Below are 20,029 nucleotides of genomic sequence, written 5' to 3'. Positions count from 1 at the left end.
AAACCACAAACATGAAAGCATCGACTCGCCCTGCAGCTCCGTAATTGACGAGATCAAATTGGAATTGGATCAAGAAATAATGCTTCTCCTTTCTGAGCCTCAGGTGAGCACTTGCGTGTGTTCCCATGCTGGCCGGCCAGTCCGAGGAGCTCGGTAGGCCGATAGACATCAGACAGGTCATTAGCCCCTCCGCCTTGTTCTCCAGGCACGAGAAGAGTAGCAATTAGCCGCGTCGCGACAGCAAGCTGTGTGAAAGTGGCGCACGTTGGCGCTCCAGATCGCCAGCCAACACGGAGGCCCTCTCCAACGCCTTTGCCGCCGCTGCTTGTTTGTGTTTTTGCCTCCTGCGCCGCAAAGGCTTTGCTTAATTCAGCAGCGCTCAGCATGAGATGCACGCCTGGCTTTGTACTCTGTGTGTGTGTTGGGGGGGGGGCATGCTAATATAGGTCAGCCAAGCAAAAATAAAGCAAAAGTCAGAAATGCAGGCGCAAAACTGAAGGACTGGGGGCCAGATTGGGCCTCCCACATCATTTTGAAATGTCTCAATTCAAATGCTCCATTCGGCTTTTTGACCTTGTCTGGCAACACCCTGACCCCCTGACGTGACCAGCACGCCGACCCATCGTTGAAGCACGCCGGATAGTCGGTGTGCCCACGCTGGCACAAGTTGGCATCTGGCCCGCGCCCACTTTGCTTCTCGTCCCTTCCCTCGGCTGCGCGGCGCGGTTGCTATGGAAGCTAATTTGCAGGCGGCGGCGAGCAGACTTTGCGTCGCTTGCACGGAGGCAGTGGAGCGCAATGTTTCCGCGCAAGCACGCTTCCGCGCGGGCGGGCGCACACACGTGCTCCAAGCACACAGCCTAGTAACAGCGTCGCCAAATATGGGATGGCGCTCATGCGCTTCAAAAGGAAGCGCGACATTTGGCACATCCCAGCAAACAACACGGAGGGAGGGGGGCGAGCGGCATGTCAAGCTTTGGTCGGCGTCCGTTACTGTCCCTCAAGGTCAGTTAACATGAAAAGACCTCAGCGGAGTCATTTTTGGTCTCCAAAGTCAGGGAGTCCAGTGTCAAGGATGTAATGTAGTGCAATAAATTTACTATTTTGAGAGTATCTTTTTGGAGATGCGACATGTTTTTCTTTTTTGATGCAAGAAGACTAAGGCCCGTTTTGCAACAACGTTTTTCTTGCCTCAGACTGTTTGTTGCTGTCGTGTTCCTTGGTTCTGTCTGCTCCTCATGTTACCGCTTGTGTTGCGTCACGTCAGCAGGTGTTTGAAGACGCAGGCGGGCGGGCAGACGGCGAGGAGCTTGGTGGCCACAAAACTTTTTTTTTCTTTTAATCGTGCCCCGATTAGAAGACAGGTGAAGCTGCTCTGGGCTGATACTTGTGTAAACGAACAAACTGCAGCGATCTATAGTTCGCTTAATCAAATCAAGAAGACACTTAATTGAGAGCAATCACGAATAGCGGGTGAAAAAAGAAGATGGATGATGGCGAGGCTTTGGTAATTATTCAGCGGCTCTCCTTTCTGTGACGGGAAGGTGAGGAAAGTTAAACAAGGGAAACGCGGCCGGCAAATGCCAATTTTGGGTGCCCTTTACTGATCATTACACACACACGCATGCGCACACACGCGGCAATGGGAAAAGCTGTCCCGTGCTGAAAACATTTTTTGCCCCCACCTTCGCGGCGCAAGATGTGACTGAAATCATCAAGTGGAGAAACGCAGAGCTGCTCCCCTCGTCCGAGCATTTCCATGCTAATCATGCAGCTCGCTTTCATCGCGTTGCATCATGCGGGAAAGCCACTTTTAGACACAAGAGGGACCAAAAGAAAAACTTCGGAGAGAATCTTCACGCGTGCACAAAAGGAGAAAGAAGCGTCGATTCAGCACTAAAAATGGAAAAACATCAGCAGCACAAGTGCCATTGCGATGCTTGAAGGCAATGTTTGTCTCATCTGCCATTCATATATTCGTCTCCCCTTCACCTCTTCCTCAGCCTCTCGTGCGCCATCACACTTGATGCCTCGCATTGTCATCAAGCACGCGCACACACACACACACACACACACACACACACACACACACACACACACACACACACACACACACGCACGCACGCACACACACACACACGCAGCCCTCCCTCTCTCAATGTCCTCAGGGTGAGCGAGGATGTCGGTAGCATCCGTTTAAGTCAGCGGTGACACTGCAGTCTTCCATTTAACGGCACAACTGAAGCCACGCGCGCGCGCCACACACACACGCGTACACACACTATAGAACCAATGGGCATCCATAACACAGCATGACCCCAAAAAATGCAGTTGACAGAAAATATGGGTTCCATGGATGTTGAAGCTCAAAAAAAAAAAATTCTGGTCACAGGAACAGGCAAGTTACAGGAGCAACTTCATCTTCCTCGCATTCAGATGTGTGTGTTTGCATTCGTGCGCGTGCGTGCGAGCGCGTCCTCTTACGCAATAGGAAACGTAAACAGCGTGCTCCAAGAAATTTGCTATTTTGGCTCGGAGGGGTCTGAAAGGCAAAAGTTGAAGGAAGGAGTGAAGGCACCAGTGACGTGTCGTGACGTGACGGAGCCCGGCTGTCCTCGAATATGCACGCACGCACCACGAGATTCCTTCCACCTGTGTGGTCCACAAGCTGACGATGAGGAGCAAGAAGAAGAAGGAGGAAGAAGAGTGTGCAGTACCTGTTAGCGGCGAGCCGTTCTCGCGGGTGCCGGGGCGGTGCACGTCCTTCCGTGTCCGCTCGTCCTCTAGCGAGGCTGCGGTTAGCTGAGCCGAGCGTTGAACGGCCGAGCGAGGCTCCCTTCGCCTTCCACTGCCGAGGCTGCAAATGGCAACGGCGCTCGCAAGCGGCGATAGCAGCCTCACTCGCCAACGCCAGCTCTCTCTCTCTCTCTTCTCTCCTCTTCTTCCTCTCCTCTCTCTCTCTCTCTCACTCTCTCTCTCTCTCTCTCCTCTCTCTCTCTCTCCTCTCTCTCTCTCTCTCTCTCTCTTCTCTCTCTCCTCTCTCTCTCTCTCCTCTCTCTCTCTCTCCTCTTCCTCTCTCTCTCTCTCTCTCTCCTCTCTCGTCTCTCTCTCTCTCTGTCTCTCTCTCTCTCTGTCTCTGTCTCTCTCTCTCTCTCTCTCTGCTGTCTCTCCTCTCTGTCTCTCTGTCTCTCTGCTCTCTCTCTGTCCTCTCGTCTCTCTCTCTCTCACTCTTCTCTCTCTCCTCTCTCTCACTCTCTTCCCCTCTCCTCCTCCTCTCTCTCTCCTCTCTCTCTCTCTCTCTCTCACAGGACGAGAGGGCGGGCTGAACGGAAGGGGTGGGAGAGGGGCTGGGGGTGCAAACTGTGGTGGTCGGGGAGAGTGATGGGGACTCAGGGGGATAAGAAAGCAATTAGAAGACAGCTCCTCTTCCTTCCAGTCGGGAATGTATAATGGAATTAGCTCGGAGGAGGTATGAGGGGTGAGAGTGGTGGGAGGGAGGTTAGAGGCAGGGGGGGGGGGGGGGCACTCTAGGTGTTCAGGGAGGAGGAGGCAGCGGCGTCAGCGGCCCGGGGGAGTTTATCAGCTGGGAGCCTTTTGGAGAGAGAGCAAAAAATGATGTCATTTTGATTTTCAAATCAACTTTATTAGTAAGTTTCCCAAATTAACTTGCCAAATAAATTACCTTCAAAAACGTCAATTAACCATCAAATAAAGCATTGCATGTGACGCAACACCGAAGATTTCTATAAACGAGCCTTGCATGTCACCTGCATCTTTATTCGAGTAGAAATCTGGATTTGATCTGTCTTTTTCTTCGAACGAGACGCTGGAGGGAGGAGTTGTGAGACCACCTGCAAAATTCTACTTATATTGCCTTGGCCTGAGCACAAAAAGAGTGACAGCAAATTCCAATCAATATCTTCCCAGAAAAAGCGTCTTCACGCTATTTTAAAAACAGACGCCACGCAGGCCACATTTTGCATAGCGGCGCTATGATAGCGCCGCTCGATATGATGTGAGCGACTGAGGCGGCTTTTGCATGAAATCGAAAGACGATTGTGCTGTGAATGAAAATAAACGAGGAGGAGGAAGAGGAGGAGGCATTCATTCTCCTCCAATTCAACCTGCTCCTGCTTGACTGACAGCTGAACAGCCAGGCTTTTATAATAATGAAAATAATGATGGCATGAACGCATGCGCACTGACAGCCAGTACGGACACCTGCTTTCAGTCGCTTCGCAAGTGCGCATTTGGCAGCCAAGATGACGCGCATGCGCATGGGGGGCAATTGATTTGGCGTTTAATTTCCCTCCCAGGCGCTCTTGACGGAGGCGCCCTCGTCCGACCTTGAAGACGCACGCCAGAGGTCACGTCTCGCGCAAGCGCATCACCCCCCACCCCCCTCATGCGCTTCTCTTCCTCAAACGACCACTTTCCATCTGCCTGCTAATTATAGACAAAATGCGGCGCTTCCTAATTTTAGCTGCGGCTGCGAAATAGTGCGCCGGTAATGAATAATTCATGAGCTGAGACACAGAGCCCGCCCGTTCCCGCCCGCTCCCGCTGGCACCGTGTTGCACGGCGCACTCACATCAGGCCTGGTACAAGAGATTCAAAATAAAAAAAGGAGCAATAAATTGTGAGTTTATGCCAAATCTGAAATCACCAACATGGAGATGAGATGCGTGACGTGAGCGCTCGGTTTGCCTCAGTGGGACGCGTTTGTTTTGATGCAAAAATTGCCGGCAGGTAGCTCTGACACGAACCAAGCGAGGTTGAAGCGGTCGGGCCGCGAGGGAAGGCAGTATGCCTTTGAACGCTCCTCTCATCTCATCTCATCTCATCTTGCCTCTGGACGGGCCCACGACGTAAGACATGTCTGATGACGTCACGCTGATTGACTTTCAAACTGGTCTCATTTCAAAACGTTTTCTTCTCCTTAAAGAAATACTGTCAAGGGAATTCTCATAAAACGCTTGGAACCTGCACGGGCCATGTTTTCTCCAATTTTGACCTTCTCAACTGTCGTGCAAGTTTGGAAATACACAAGCGTCTTGAGATACCAGAGACCATGCTGGCATTTTACTAGCTGTTGATGTTTTTGTCTGTTTGCTTGCTTGAGAACAAGCGTTCTACTATCACAATTTTCATGCATGCTACTTTTTCACGTGGCTGCTAATAGGCGCGTTTTGTATTCAGCGCAGGTACACTGAGTGATGTGCGTCGGCGTCGTCCAAGTTCACCAAAGGGCCACGTAGCCTTTGAGGTGGCCGGGGACGTGCACGCGTGTGTGCGTGCGTGGGTAAGGGTCGTGGAGAAACTAAACTCACACGCGCACGCACTCTCGGATCAATGGAAGGCAAGGGAGGGGTCTATGTGTGGGTGGGAGGGATGTTGCCATAGCGACGAGGGGGGCAGTGATGTTACCAGGCAGGAAAGGCTCTCTTTGACTGACGCGGATGGTCAAAAGTGCAATAGGCTACTTCCTTCTCATTATCATTGCAATATAAAGATTAGCCTGAGATTACCATAATTAAAGGATATATATGACGTCACAGGAAACAAAATAAAGTCATGCTGAGAAACATGAGGAAATCAACACAACGCACAAATAAATAATCACCAACAACGTCAGTTGTGGGTTGTACTTGGAAAAGCTTGAAGCAGGACAATACGTACTCCCACTTAGCGCCGTTTTTTAGATAAGATTTCTTTTAATGCCCGGTTTCCATAAGGAACAACGATGTACAAGCGCTCTCTGCTGGTGAATATTGACAGTACACGCAGCCGCTTTGGTTCAGGACCACGGACAGCAGCCGTCAAGCTCTTCAGCGGGCAGCGCCCACTGAACCTAAATATCAACATTTTAAATGACTTTTCTTGCCAGTTGGGAGTGTGTGTGACATATTAAGACGTTTAAAATACATAACAGACATTTTAAAGTTTGGAGTAAAAGAAGTAAGATGGCGGCGCGTGCACACGCAGCGGCCTCTCTCTGTCCCGAACGGTGTTTTGTTTTGTCGTTTAATGTGGGTTTGTCCGACAGTTTTGTGTGTTCGTCTCGTCGCACCGGGTTGTGCTACAAGTACAGCGGGCTGGTTCTGCTAGACATCGGCGAAAGCGAGTTTTGTGGCGATCTGGACTTTGAAGCGGGGACATTAAAGGCGCTCGGTCTGCTCCGTCCTGAAGCGTCGGAAGCGGTGTGCGAGGAGGCTGAAGAGGGGCGAGAGCGGGGGCGTCCGGGCCAGGCTGGCGGCCAACCCAGCTCGCCCGGCCGTGCCTTCCTTTCTTCTGGCGAACGTTCGATCGCTGGGCATCAACATGCCTGCTGAGATCTACGAACCGGACAGTGCGTAACTGCTGTGCATCTGGAGCGGCTAGCGTGCTATCGGGCGGACCGGGCCATTGTACGAGGGGGAACATCGCGAGGAGGTGGAATGCGCGAATGGTGCCGGGACTCTGTGGTGGGATGCAAGCACTGCTCGCCTCTGGCGAAGTTTGTGATCTCCAGGCTTTTGGGGTCCTGAACTCTCTCCCCCGTTGTTTACTTGTATGTTACTCGTGTACTGTGTCTCGTCACCGTGGGATGGAGGAAACGTAATTTCGATTTCTTTGTGTGTCTTGGCATGAAGGAATTGACAATAAAGCCGACTCCGAAAAGACGTTTTGATATAATGGGGGAGAAAAAAAAATAACATTTGGGAAAGAATTGGACAAAAAAGACCGCTTTCACCTCCTGGAGAAGACATTTTGAAAGCGGGATCTTGGAAAAGTTCTGCATTTGCTCGCAACAGTTTAAATTTGTCACTTTTTGGTCTCTGTGATTTTCTAATGTTCAAAGACACACATTTGAAATAGGTTTTGGGGCGGCATTTACGCATTACAGTACGCTTCAGCCTGATTAACAATGTAGATTTCTAATAATTCATAGTTGTACATATAAATCACTGTATTCGACGTTTGAGGAAATTTTAGGATTAATTTAAAGTGTATTCTCTACAAGTCAACTTAATTTGAACTAACAATAAATTTATGATGTGATTGCTCACTTCCATGAACTTACCTGCAAACGCCCCCAAATGCCACTGGGTGGTTTCTCTTTTTTATTTGGATTGCACACTTGAGTAAACAGATCGTCACAGTAACAATGCAATTGCAGAAAACAAGCCAATGACTGCGCAGCGATGCTTGTTAGCGCAACAAAGTAAATTTTTGTATATACAATGGGGGTGTTGTGGATTAAACCCTCAAAAGCGCAGCCCCCCCCGTTATCATCACCCTCTTAGCATTATGACGCTAACACGGCTAAGCGATGACCTCACCAAGAAATATTCCTTTGCACTCGTCACGTAACTGGCACACAAACTGCAACTTTTTTTGGTATCAAATAATTTCATGAGGAAGTCTCAGTTTTGCATGTGAAAATCGGATTTGAAGTGCAAATTAAAAAAAATAATTGGAATTCTTACTGCACAAGTGGTTGAAGGTGAATCAATGTTACATTTCATGGTAATCCTGCAAAATCAGACAGCAAATACAATCTTGTTCACTCGAGACTTTCTGGGCCACCATCGTTGTCAGCATATACACTTGAATCTTTCTCAAATGTCTTTTTTCCCCTTACGTGTTAATTATACACATATTTGGCTACTTGTGGGTGGGGCCGACCTCCTGCGAATAGTGGTGATGGACAACAGGTAAATAAACAAGCAGTTTAAATAGATTGATCCTTCTTGTGATCGGAATGGCAATCGGTTATTGTGTTTTGTTTTCCAAATTCGTCGATTGGTGATCGTCTCCAAAATCTCGATTGTAAAACATAACAGACACGGGCCGAGGGATCTCGGGCGTGATCAAACCAAATGTTTGTCAAGTCTGTTGGCGTATCCGTAAGCTCCGTCTCTTGCACGAACAACAGAGCCATCGAGGAATTCACTGAATTCAGCCTGCTACGAAAAGTGTAATTGGTCCCGCATCTGGCGCCGGTGGCCCTCACTACCTGTGAGCGGCGTGCGCGCCCGACCGGACGTCCACGTCTTCCTCGACCACATTGCCGTAGCCTTCCTTTTCCACGCAGTTGGCCAGCGCCTGCAGCACCAGGCCCAGCCGACGGTCGAGGGCCTCCAGATGAGGCCGGATGAGGAGCGGGGACAGGCGGTCTCGGAGGAGGGACTCCTCCATCACTGCGCTCAGCCGGTACTCTTCCTTGGCCAGCAGCTGGAGACGGAGGAAGGTGGACTTCTTCACCCTGCAAAGAAAGGAGCGCTTGTTTGCAAGTTTCCCTTCATTCTTCCCATTTTCCCCATCAGCAGAGAAATAAAGCTCTTGTCTTCTGACCTGCAGCATTGACTGAGAGGGACCAGAATGGACATCTCATCATGGTAGTGCTTCCCAAACCTGAAAGGTCAAATTTTAAAAGACAACATGACAACTGCTTGCAAATCTATTGGAACTCAGCCAAATGTTGAGAAAACAACAAATGAGCACAAATGGAAAGAAATTTGAAGGAAGTGTCTGAAAATGCAGCAAAGAACTTTTGCAAGTGTCCACGTTACCCTCTTCCATTGTCCAGGTGAATAATGAAAGTGTCGTTTCCAAACTTCTCAAAGGTTTCGTAATGATGGCGATCCATGTTACCTGCAGAGCAAAAGCGACATGAAACTTGGGGAATGCTGCCCTCGTGTGGTCGCCGTACACAACTTGAGTTTGAAATTAGATCTATTCTGTTGGCATTGTCTTACCCATCAGGAAGTCAAAGATGGTCATGTCCATGACATCCAGGAGTCGAGTGCCGCGGTCGTATGGAGGCGTCTGCTTCACCTCGTCACAGTAATCGGGATCCACCTCCCACCTGACCACGTCAAGGAAGAATTAAAGGAAGAAAAATAAAATGGTGGCCAAAGCGAGGAGGTGGCGACTGACTCGGCCTTCTTGCGTTTGTGGTACGAGCGTCGCCAGGGGTTCCGCCAGGTCTTACGCTTGGCCAGGCTGAGGTCGGGCAGGAAGGCGGCCAGGGAGCCTTCCATCTCATCCGGTTTGCCACACAGCGCATGCTCCGTCGAGCAGTAGTACGAGCACTCGCCGTAGAAGCACACGTTGTTGGCTGCCACAAAACACACGCCTTTACAAAAACAGCCAGCCAGCCAGCCGTCCGTCCGTCTATCTTCCTATCAGTACTTTTTAATTTGACCTCTTTCCCTTTTTGAATATCAGCACTTCTACAGAAAATGCCTCTTGTGGTTATTTATTCATTTAAAGTTGTCACAACCTGTCTCAAGGTTTATTAAAAAATTGGAGTCCTCTTTTCAAAATAGTCTATGCGAGGCTAATAGCTACAGCGCCACCCTGTGGTCAAATGAATCCCTGTCCCTTCTACTGCTGCTTTGCAATGTTTTTACCTGGCGAGATGAAGAAAGTCTTCCAAAGCTTTTTGTCCCGGGTGACGTCTCGGATCTCTCGTGTCATGTTGACCAGACGCCCGGCCACTGGGGGGACTCTCCGGAAGTCCAGGATTCTGAAAGCAAATGGAAAGATCGGGAGCGGCTCAACTTGACAATCGCCGGTCTGGAGTGGACATTTGAGTCAAATTCAATCATTTAAGTCCAAGAAGGCCAAGAAGTCACGCTAGCTCGGTTTTTACGCTGCCTGCTTGACACGCTGGAAATAGTCCTTGTCACTCCAGAAGTACCGGCAAGCAAAGCAACGTGCTGACCTGTCCAAGTGGAAGGCGGCCACCTCGGCGTTGTGCCTCTCAAAGTCAGAGAAGTAAAAGAAGTCCGGAGGGGTTTGCTGCTCACGTGTCTGCCTGAGGGCGAAACACAAAGGCGACGTCAACATGAGCACCATAAAAGAATAATTCTGTCATGTGATTTGTCAAAGAAATTGTCAGTTGCAGTTCTCGGCCGTCTGGAGTTGGCAAGGTCACAGCACCGGAGCCCCTTCACATATGACTGATAAATGGAGAGCTGGAGTCCTGATTGAGAGTCAGCGAGAGAAAGCGGGGGCATCATCCGGCCAGATGGCTTGGAGTCGCCGTCGAGCATCGGCCGTGGCTTCAAAGCCTCGCCGCTGTCGAGCCGCACACAAAACGAGATTGGCAATCGACGCGATAGAAGGTGTCGACTTGCATCTTGGTGATGGAAAACCCCGATGAGGATTAGCGCACAACCGGCGATGAGCGGGCGGCTCAAAGGGATTGCACAAGATGAGCATTTTGGATCGAGCCCTTGAATCGAATCTTGTCGGTTTGCCGTCCTCTGAAAGGAGGACTTGGATTTTATTGGAACTTGGAAGCAAAATTGGAGTTCCAGCTCCAATTTGTTTTTTGGAGTTCCATCATGAAGCTCGACTTCAAGGCCCGAAAACACACTTAGGTGCCGACATTGCCAATTTTTCCAATATCTGTGAACCGCTCATCAGTTTTGTTATTGTTTAGCAATCAACAAATTGTGAACTTGCAGAGTAAGACTGAGGCACGAGAACGCATTCGATGAGTCGAAGCGTTAGCGGCATTGCTAATCGCCAAAGAGGATTAGCTGCTTTTGAAATGCGAGAATAACAAGACGCGTTTTGAGGTTCCTCGCTGACTTTTGACAACAAGCAAAAGGAATATTGCTTCCTCGCCAACGAGCGTGAGCGTTGCCTCTCCATCCCCAGAGGATTATGCCTTTTCAATAGCAGCCAGGAAAGCCTTGGCATTTTCTCCGGCGGGCGGCTTTGCTTGCCGCAACACGGAGGCTGTTCTTGGGTCAGCATGTCAAAAAGCAGCCGGGGGGGGGGGGGGGGGGCTTTTGCAACAAGCAAGCCCAGCGCGCTTATATCTTCGCTTTGTGCACGCAGCAAATCAAAGTCAACTCAAAGTCCATATGCTGCTTTTTGTAATCTAACGTGAGACAAAGTGAGAAAGGCTGACTTGGCAAAATGAGTCAAGTTTCCACTGGGGAAAAACCAAAACACAAGTGGAGTTTCCCGGACTAAAAAAGTTGCGTGATTCATCCTGCGTTAGTCGTGGGGCAGCCCCGTGCATCAAATGATTTGCCGCAATTTCCTCTTGGCTCAAGGTTGAGCCGTTTCACGCACAATGACGATTGCCGGCCTGTTAGCACATCATGCGTGCAATCCATCCGGTCGGTGTTGTGGCTGCCGACGGAGGCCGAGGCGTTTTGGAGCTGTCAAGCCTCCTCGTTGGCCATTTGGAAATAGAAACCATCTATCAGAGGCTTAGTGGCGGTTGAGAGATGGAATGAGGAAGTGGTAAAAGCCCAGCAAAGGGGGGGGAAAAAAGCTTCCATTTATGTCGAAGATAAATTCAATTCATTTGACAGGCGAGTCGCTTTGCGGGCGATCTCCGCCGAGGCTCAACGCAATAAATGCCGAGTCGTGCATGAAACCAACAACAGGGAAAACAACAACGCTGCTTTGTCAAATACAAAGTTGACATCCTGCAGTCAGCGAGCCACAAACAAAAGTCGGTTGTTTGAAAAGGCGAGGCGACGATGAGTCACGCCCGCTTTAATGTGATGATTCTTTCTCTGCCTCCAATTCTTTCGCTAGCCTCTAATTGATCCCGCCATTACGCAAGCAGCACAAAAGAAGCTCTCGCGTTCGTCTCACCCAGTCCCATAAATCACAGAAAGCCCGCCTTGCTTTGCTTTTGCTCCCGTCTAAAAAAAGAGACGGTCAATTTGGACGTTTCAACTTCACCTCCCAGAGGCGCGCATTTGCGGCATTCCAGAGCAAAACATTCCTTGTGGCGAACCCGGGAATGCACCCGCCGCGCATTTTGGGCTATTTTAATGACACGGCGGGTTGGAACGGGCACGCTCAGGCACCTCAAGCAGAAATGCCCACCGGCATGACAAAAACATGAACATTAAAGACTAAGCACTAAGCATAAACTCACTCAAAATAGAAAGCAAAATATGATGAGGTACATTTTCTATACGACCAAAAGTGACAGCAACTCAACATTTGTGTTTGACTCTTTGATGCTTGTGGTTGATGGAATTTTCCAAGCCTCCAGAAAACAAAACTACCGTTTTTTTCCATGTATAATGTGCAAAATGTAACAAATTTATTGTCCTAAAATCTGGGATGCGCATTATACATTATATTTTTTAATCCGGATATGATACGGAGGCCGCCATTACAGATGCGCTTTCTTCTCTGCAGTTCACTTCAAACACGCTCCATACGAACACAATGCTCTCGTATCAGACGCTTGCTCGATCACCTGCTCGTTTGCTGTCACAATGTACCCTACACAAATCCGAAACATTTCTTCGCTATCGAGTTTGCTAGCGCATGCGCAGTGATACTGACCGGCAGAATAACATCTGGTTGTTCCCAAAGATGATCTTTTTTCTGAAATAATTTTACGTTTACGGACTTAAGTAGGAGTCAAAATTTGGGTGCGTATTATACATGGGTACAGGCTTTTTTCCAGCATCGACATGCCATTTTTAGGGTGCGTATTATACATGGGGGTGCATTACACATGGAAAAAAACGGTAATTTGCATGGTTGAGTGATTTCAAGGAACGATCTTGCTTACGATGGGGGACGAGTCCATTTCATGACAAGATTTAAAACGCTGAAGCACCAAAGTTGACTTTTTGGTCCCAGCTAGAAAAATCTTGCAAGCTGCAGCGTAAAGAACGATGGCAGCAATTAAAAGCGCAACCGGGGGCAAGTCTGAGTCGACGGCCAGCTAATGGACGGACAGACGGATGGACGCTTCGCTGGACACGCTCTCGCCTGCAGCCGCCGGAGGCTTTTTGACGTCGCCATTAAAGGACGGCTCATTTGAATCAAACTCACGGCAGCCCGAGCCCACTCGCCGCCTTGAACCGTGATTTGAACGGCGATTTGAACGGCGATCCAAAGGTGATCGTAGCTGACGATAAAAATGGTTACGCTCAAGTCGTACAGCTTCCAGTGTTTTGAACTGAGCCATATGAAGCCGACGTTGTGGAAAGAAAACTGGACATAAAGCGAGAGAGCGATTAAAAAGGAAAGGATGGGAAAAAAAAGCCTCAACCAAGTAAAACATTCATGAGCGATGTCGCCAAGTACGGAAGGGGACTTGAAAGCGGACGATTCTAAAATAAGAACGCTGCTCAGTGCGTGTCGTCCCCCCCCCCCCCCCCTTTCTTTCTCGTCTGAGTTGCCAGTTTGCCTGTCAGAAAGGAATCAACAGAGAGTTGAGATGACGGAAGGACAGACGCCTTCGTTAAACTGTCGACCCTCACAAATGAAGGACACGCTTGGAGCCGAGCAAACGATAAAGCAGACAGAGACAACGGCCGCACTGATTTTGACAGACGGGAAATTTTGGAAAACAGAAGGATAGGTGGGAGGAAGAAACAGAAGAAAAATGGGAAAACCAACTATGAAAATGGCATGTTCAAACTTGTCCCCCTCACAGCAATCCAATCTCAAGATTCTTCACAAAGTAGCTGCGGTCGAAGAACGGCAAACCATATTGCGCAATTCCTCCCAATTTATCATCCCTGGAAAGAAGGAAGAACCCATTGAGATGGCAAGTACTGCGAAAAACACAAACAATACCAGGACCTTTGACAAAAAGCTGTGGCCAGCGTCCTTTGCAAACAAATAAGTAGAAACCCAACGGCCTACATCCCAGCCCGCCAGAAATAAAGCAGCACTTACGGCTTTGCTGCCGGGCCATTGTGGACACACCACACAAGTTCTCCGAACGCTTGCGGGACAGCCACGCGCGGCATGGCACCAAAACAACAAGCCCTGTGTGATGACATCACGCATCACAACAGCGACTTCTTCTGTTTTATTCTTAAATCGATGTTGTATGCGTTATTCTGCTGCCTGGTGGGTACGGCGTGCATACCAGAGTGGGCAACCTGATGCCCATTGAAGTATCAAGATGGTTACATTCATTACATTCGTTTAAATTACAATCAGTTCATTCCTGCAGAGCCATCAATGCGGGCTTGTGAGCAATTACTTCTGAGCACAGCCCAGTTGGCCCGGACGCTGTTCAGCCGCAGCGGCGGGGGAATTCAACAAAGAGAGAGCGAGGACAGCGATTTCTTTTTCATTTCGGCACGACACCCTCGCACTCGTGTTAATTAACGCGTGAGCCTGTTGATGTTTGTTAAAAGGCAGACAAAAAAAAATAATGATTTTGACGCTGTCTTTGCGATTGACTTACTTCATGGGCTTGAAGAGAGCTTGGCCGTAGTTGTGGAAGGTCATGATCAGTTTGAGCTGGGTGCCTCCGGATTTCATAGCTGCAAGGGAGACAAAAAGGGAAAACTCAGGTATGCCCATGCGCACATGTTTTTGGTGGCTGTCAAATTGGAAAAGCAATTTGGCATGAAAGCAATCATGTCCGCTGGCCACAATGAGCAATCAGACTGGAATCGTGTGGATAAGTGGCAGAAAAATAATCCATAGCCGCAAGTGGACTGAATGACTGAAGGGGAGGGGGGGCAATTTTGAAAAAGAACCATATAGTTCACAGATAGGCAGGGGAAAAACTTTTTTGTTTTTAGAAGGCTCAACGTCAAATAGATGCAGCTTGCTTGTCCTTCTGCTCTGTTGTTTTGACACAATGTTAGAATAAACAAATTCCAAAAGCACAAAGGCAACCAATTCCAAAGCTGCTGAACGTTCCTCCTGAAAAACATTTGCAAAATGTCTTTTGTTTCTATTTCCATTCCATTTAAGTCTGAAGATAAAACGACGCTACAATTTAACGACGGCACCTTGAGTCGCAATTGGAAGCCAAAATAATCGTCAAATTGACCTCAATTCTTCGTGCGGCGCTGCTTGCTTTTTGTTGTTTCATTGAAAGCTACACACAAAAAAAAGGTAATCCTCTCCAAAGCTGAGCTTATGCGACTGTATTGTTTGTGGGCTGACATGCGACGTCCTGTCCTGTCACGTCATGTCCTGTCCTGTCACGACAACATCCACAACCCCATGCTCCTGCCGAGCCGCGTGCGTCTAAACGTGAATCATCTTGTGCGACACGTCTCCGTTGTCTGGCCTTTCGCAAAGCTGCTGGCGTGGCCCCTCCGCCACAATCACATTCGCATCGCGATGATAAATCCGCCGCGCTTCCACCTGCGTCTGATTTATGAGCCGGAACACGAGGCTGACGGCAAAGGGGGGACAGATAAAGCAACATCAGCCATTGTGCTCTCTTTGCTTTGCGACGTCGCCCGGACAGAAAAGTCTAGCTCTGTGTGCGGGTAAAATTTTCCGCTGTAGCCCACGGGGTGCTTTTCCCCAAAACGCGGGTTTCTGACCAGAAAGCAGAGCAAATGGGAGCTTTGCTAACAAGCACCTCACTGGCGTGGTCGGGAACATTGATTGCTTTTCTGACAATGGCTTGCGTCAGACTCACCCACACTGGTGATCTTCTGGGTCAGCAGGTCCTGCAGCAGAGCCTCCAGAACTGGGTTGTGTCGGGCGTACAGCTCATAGCGGTTGATGCCCACGTGGAAGCGCAGCCAGTTGGGATACAACTCGGACGTCACCTCCACCTCACGGGCGCTCACCTCGTCGCGCGTGTTGCCGTCCTCGCCGTGCCTGGACAAAACAAAAAGAAAAAAAGAATCAGGTGACGAGAATGGTGACACAATGGCAACAGAAAAAAGAATGAACAGACGCAAGCAAGTTACAAAACTGGTCGCACTTTCCTATTGTGACATCATACTTGTGAAGTCTTGAAAGGAGATGACAATTATTGCCACGCTAAAGGAGGTGAATCCAGGTTTAACTTCGGAAAGTAATTGGAAGTTGGTCACGTTGGCTCATTTAGAGAACGCAAAATGACAACTGCATCAAAATGTCAAGAAGTTGAATGGTGTACATTCTTCGTAAAGGCGACAATTTGATGGTTTTATATCAATATTCGTTGGGTTCTGCCTCAAACAAAACAATGTCTCGGAAAAAAGGTTCTTGCCACGTACATTGAATTCTACATCCGCCATCGCTTTTGTGTCTGTTCAAAACTTAGCAAAATTAAGCAGGAAGACATCACTCAGTCAGGGATGGACGATTTAAAGGAAGACAAGGAAGAAAGGCTGACATCTATAAGGATGATGTAGGATGAATGGATGGATGATTATGGATGAATGAGGAATAGACAGATGAGTGCATGGATGTGTGCCTAAGGAATGAAAGAAAGAAGGATGAATGGATGAACACAGATACACAGATTGATGAATGGATGGATGGTTAAGTGGACAAACCCAGAGAGAGATAGTCAGAGGAAGGAAGGCAGGCAGGCAGGCAGGCAGGCAGGCAGGCAGGCAGGCAGACAGAGAGAGAGCGAGAGAGAGCGCGAGAGAGAGAGACAGACAGAGAGACAGAGACAGAGACACAGAGCCATTCCAATCATTCAAGTAAATTACCATCCTTGTTCCTCAGTGGCTTTGGGATAAAATCTGATATCCGTGTTGACGTTAAACAAAGTGTCCTGCTCCGTGAGAGGCGGAGGTGCGATTTTGTACAAAGGATGCTCAAAGAGCGCCGCGAGTCGCGATGCACTGGCACCACGACCAGGGCCGGCTCTGGGTCGTGTCGCCGTCCGACCCCCGCTCGCCTCGCCCGCCGCGCCGATGAGCGGCTTGTGCTCGTTCGCCTTTCGCCGGTCGGCCCCTGCGCTCTTCTCCCGGGACTGCAAGGTGCTGTGGTTGGAGTTGGGCTCGCTGCTGAAATCCTGCAGGATTCGCAGCGCGTGCTTGTCGGGCCAGGCGCCGGCCGCTGACCCGACACGCTGCTGCTGCTGCTGCTGCTGCTGCTGCAGCTGCTCCTGCTTGGCCCAGCTCGGCGACTCGGCGCCGCCGTGGTGGGTGCACTGGCAGCCGCCGTCGCCGCCGCCGTCCGCTCCCGACGTCTTCTCCAGTTTGGGCAGCAAGTCGATCATAATGTGCACCGTGCACGCCACGAGGAACACGGTGAGCAGCAAGACTCGGAATTTACGAAACATGATCATCTTTTGTTGCTTGGCTCCACTCCACGCAAGTCAAGCTTCACGCGCACCTGCCACTGGCGTTCCTTGCTCGGGTTAAAAAGAAAAGTCCATCGTGTTTTTCGATATAGAGCAGTCCAAGTAGTTGGGGCGAATGATCCGAGACATCATGACGCCCGCGCGGCCACATCTGTGATCTTAATCTCCGGCACGAGTAAAGTCTTAATGTGCCATCATACAAACATAGATACAGTCCACGAAACAAAATAATCCCGTGAAAAATAAAAAAAGGAGGGTGATGTTCCGAGTAAGTGAGAGCCAATCCGCACGGAATGCTGAGTTTCGCTGAATTCAGCGAGACGTCGAGCGGCCGACAGGTGCGAGCAGAAGCATCCCCGCCAGCGTTGGAGGTCCTCCCGCTGCCTTGTCTCCCTTCCAAGTGTGCATCCTCCGTGGATGTGTGCAAAAACGCGACCGGAACCCCGCGGAGGAGTCCAGCCTCGGTGGCGTCATGAGGAACCGATTGGCTGCACATGCAAGCGGCGCCTGCGTGTGACACGCACGTCTTGCTTTCACATAGCAAAGGCCGTAAGATCGTCAGCTGCCGCCGGGGGGCGCTAAAACGCCCCCATCCACGCCATTGATTTTTTGATTACAGTACACACACATTCTTTACTTATAGTATAGCAAAGTGCACGTACTTAAACGAATGCCACCGTATCTCTGTGTAATGACCACAAACAGGTTTTAAAGTAACTTGGGAGAGAAACTCGGTCGATGTCTGCCATGCTCTAACTGCTGTGGAAATACGAGTGAGACTCAAAAGAATCTTGGGTGATTTAATTTGGGCTGTCTATTAATAGCTCGATCAATTTCCATCCATCCATCCATCCATCCATCCATCCATCCATCCATCCATCCATCCATCCATCCATCCATCCATCCATCCATCCATCCATCCATCCATCCATCCATCCATCCATCCATCCATCCATCCATCCATCCATCCATCCATCCATCCATCCATCCATCCATCCATCCATCCATCTTCTTCCGCTTATCCAAGGTCGGGTCGCGGGGGCAGCAGCTTTAGGAGGGACTCCCTGACTTCCCTCTCCCCAGCCACTTCATCCAGCTCATCCCGGGGGATCCCAAGGCGTTTCCAGGCCAGTTTAGAGACATAGTCTCTCCAGCGCATCCTGGGTCGTCCCCGGAGTCTCCTACCGGTGGGACATGCCCGGAACACCCCCCCAGGGAGGCGTCCAGGAGGCATCCTGATGATATGCCCGAGCCACCTCATCTAGTTCCTCTCAACGTGGAGGAGTAGCGACTACTCCGAGTCTCTCCCGGATGACCCGGACACCCTGCGGAGGAAACTCATTTCGGCCGCTTGTATCCGGGATCTTGTTCTTTCGGTCACGACCCATAGCTCGTGAACATAGGTGAGGGTAGGAGCGTAAATCGACCGGTAAATTGAGAGCTTTGCCTTTTGGCTCAGCTCTCTCTTCACCACGACGGACCAGTACAGAGTCTGCCGACGCTGCACCGATACGCCTGTCGATCTCGCGCTCCATCCTCCCCTCATTTGTGAACAAGAACCCAAGATACTTGAACTCCTCTACTCTATCAGTTTTAATTTTTCGATTATCCAATCCTTGTGTCGCAATGGTTTGGATTCTTATTCAAATATGGACACAGACTCACTGAAATTAAATTGTGACTTACAGTTTTTTTCCATGTATAATGTGCCCCCATGTATAATACGCACCCTAAAAATGGCATGTTGATGCTGGAAAAAAGCCTGTACCCATGTATAATACGCACCCAAATTTTGACTCCTACTCCGTAAATGTAAAATTATTTCAGAAAAAAGATCATCTTTGGGGACAACCGGATGTTATTCTGCCGGTCAGTATCACTGCGCATGCGCTAGCAAACTCGATAGTGAAGAAATGTTTCGGATTTGTGTAGGGTACATTGTAACAGCAAACGAGCAGGTGATCGAGCAAGCGTCTGATACGAGAGCATTGTGTTCGTATGGAGCGTGTTTGAAGTGAACAGCAGAGAAGAAAATGCATCTGTAATGGCGGCCTCCATATCATATCCGGATAAAAAAAAAAAAAAAAATGTTGTATCCATTTAAAAGTAAAATAGACTTGATTACATTTTTTTAGTTTCAATTACTGGCTGGCGGGATTTGAAATTGGAATGTGCCCACTACATTAATATTGCAACCCAAAGTCTTCTTCACACACGAGATGAATTTTCAATAGTAAAGAGTCAGACAAGGTGTCTCGGTGTTTGACTTTGCCAATTGCAGTGAGACGCAGTTTTGGAATAATGAGACAGGTTAGTTGCGACGTGGTGCGACAGCCCCGCTGGGTTGATCGCATTATCTCAAAGGCGAAATTGAGCTTTTCAATGAGGTGCAAGCGGAGGGTGACCTTCAAAGCAGAGACCGCCCAGACATCCCGCAAGCGCACTTTTTGGCACCCTTTCAATTGGTTTTAATGACCCGCAAGACACAGAAGTTGTCCGCAATTGGGGGTGATCACATCCAAGGGCGGATGACCGCGTTGTGCAAATGTGCAACAACAACCTCAGAGCAGCGAGAGGGGCGACATGCAACAAACACGGTTGTCGGTGAGCCGGCCCGGCCGGGCTAATTTACTGTCACATTAGCGGCGTAGATGTCCGAGAGGGAAGCCTCGGGAGGTGAGATGCGGCTCGAGACCCCGAAAGTAACGCGCACTAGGGAATGAGCCGAAAGTCTCCCACGAGTCACTTTCAATATCGCGTCGTTTGGATATTCCCAAAAACAGTTGTCGCATTGGTCTTGTTTTTCAAATCCAACGAGGACACGCAGAAGCGAGCTTTCTCCTCACATTGATGCCAAAACCTTTGCCAAAAGCTGACCTCATTGTGGCGTGGCGAGTTTTCGTACTATAAATTGAATCTAGTTATGGGTTAGCATTGTCAGCTGTAAATGACAACATATAGTAAGATTCACATTGCGGAAGATTTTAGAGGTCAAACTTCACAGCAAAATAGGCAAATAACTCCAAA

At 49.3% G+C, this 20,029-nt stretch overlaps 1 protein-coding gene across 4 annotated transcripts; it reads right to left on the bottom strand.

Annotated features, from left to right (window-relative positions):
- Positions 1–7,090: 7,090 nt before the first annotated feature.
- On the bottom strand, positions 7,091–17,541 carry fam20ca (FAM20C golgi associated secretory pathway kinase a). 4 transcript variants are annotated; one of them, XM_061303547.1, is made up of 12 exons: positions 16,404–17,541; positions 15,392–15,576; positions 14,192–14,270; positions 13,672–13,764; positions 13,425–13,511; positions 9,713–9,805; positions 9,399–9,514; positions 8,923–9,103; positions 8,742–8,851; positions 8,556–8,637; positions 8,338–8,397; positions 7,091–8,248 (listed from the first exon to the last, which is right to left on the bottom strand). In XM_061303547.1, exons 1-12 carry the CDS (start codon positions 16,985–16,987, stop codon positions 7,996–7,998), a joined length of 1,923 nt encoding a protein of 640 aa, XP_061159531.1. In that variant the 5' UTR covers positions 16,988–17,541; the 3' UTR covers positions 7,091–7,995. The 4 variants fall into 4 exon arrangements, with proteins under 4 accessions (XP_061159531.1, XP_061159532.1, XP_061159533.1 ...); XM_061303548.1 differs by lacking the exon at positions 13,672–13,764 and having other exon boundaries at positions 16,404–17,539; XM_061303549.1 differs by lacking the exons at positions 13,425–13,511; positions 13,672–13,764 and having other exon boundaries at positions 16,404–17,534.
- Positions 17,542–20,029: the final 2,488 nt, after the last annotated feature.

The sequence above is a fragment of the Syngnathus typhle genome, linkage group LG17 (assembly GCF_033458585.1).
Source record: "Syngnathus typhle isolate RoL2023-S1 ecotype Sweden linkage group LG17, RoL_Styp_1.0, whole genome shotgun sequence".
Lineage (NCBI taxonomy): Eukaryota > Metazoa > Chordata > Actinopteri > Syngnathiformes > Syngnathidae > Syngnathus > Syngnathus typhle.
Note: the sequence above shows the minus strand (reverse complement) of the source record. Positions and strands in the feature narration are given on the sequence as shown.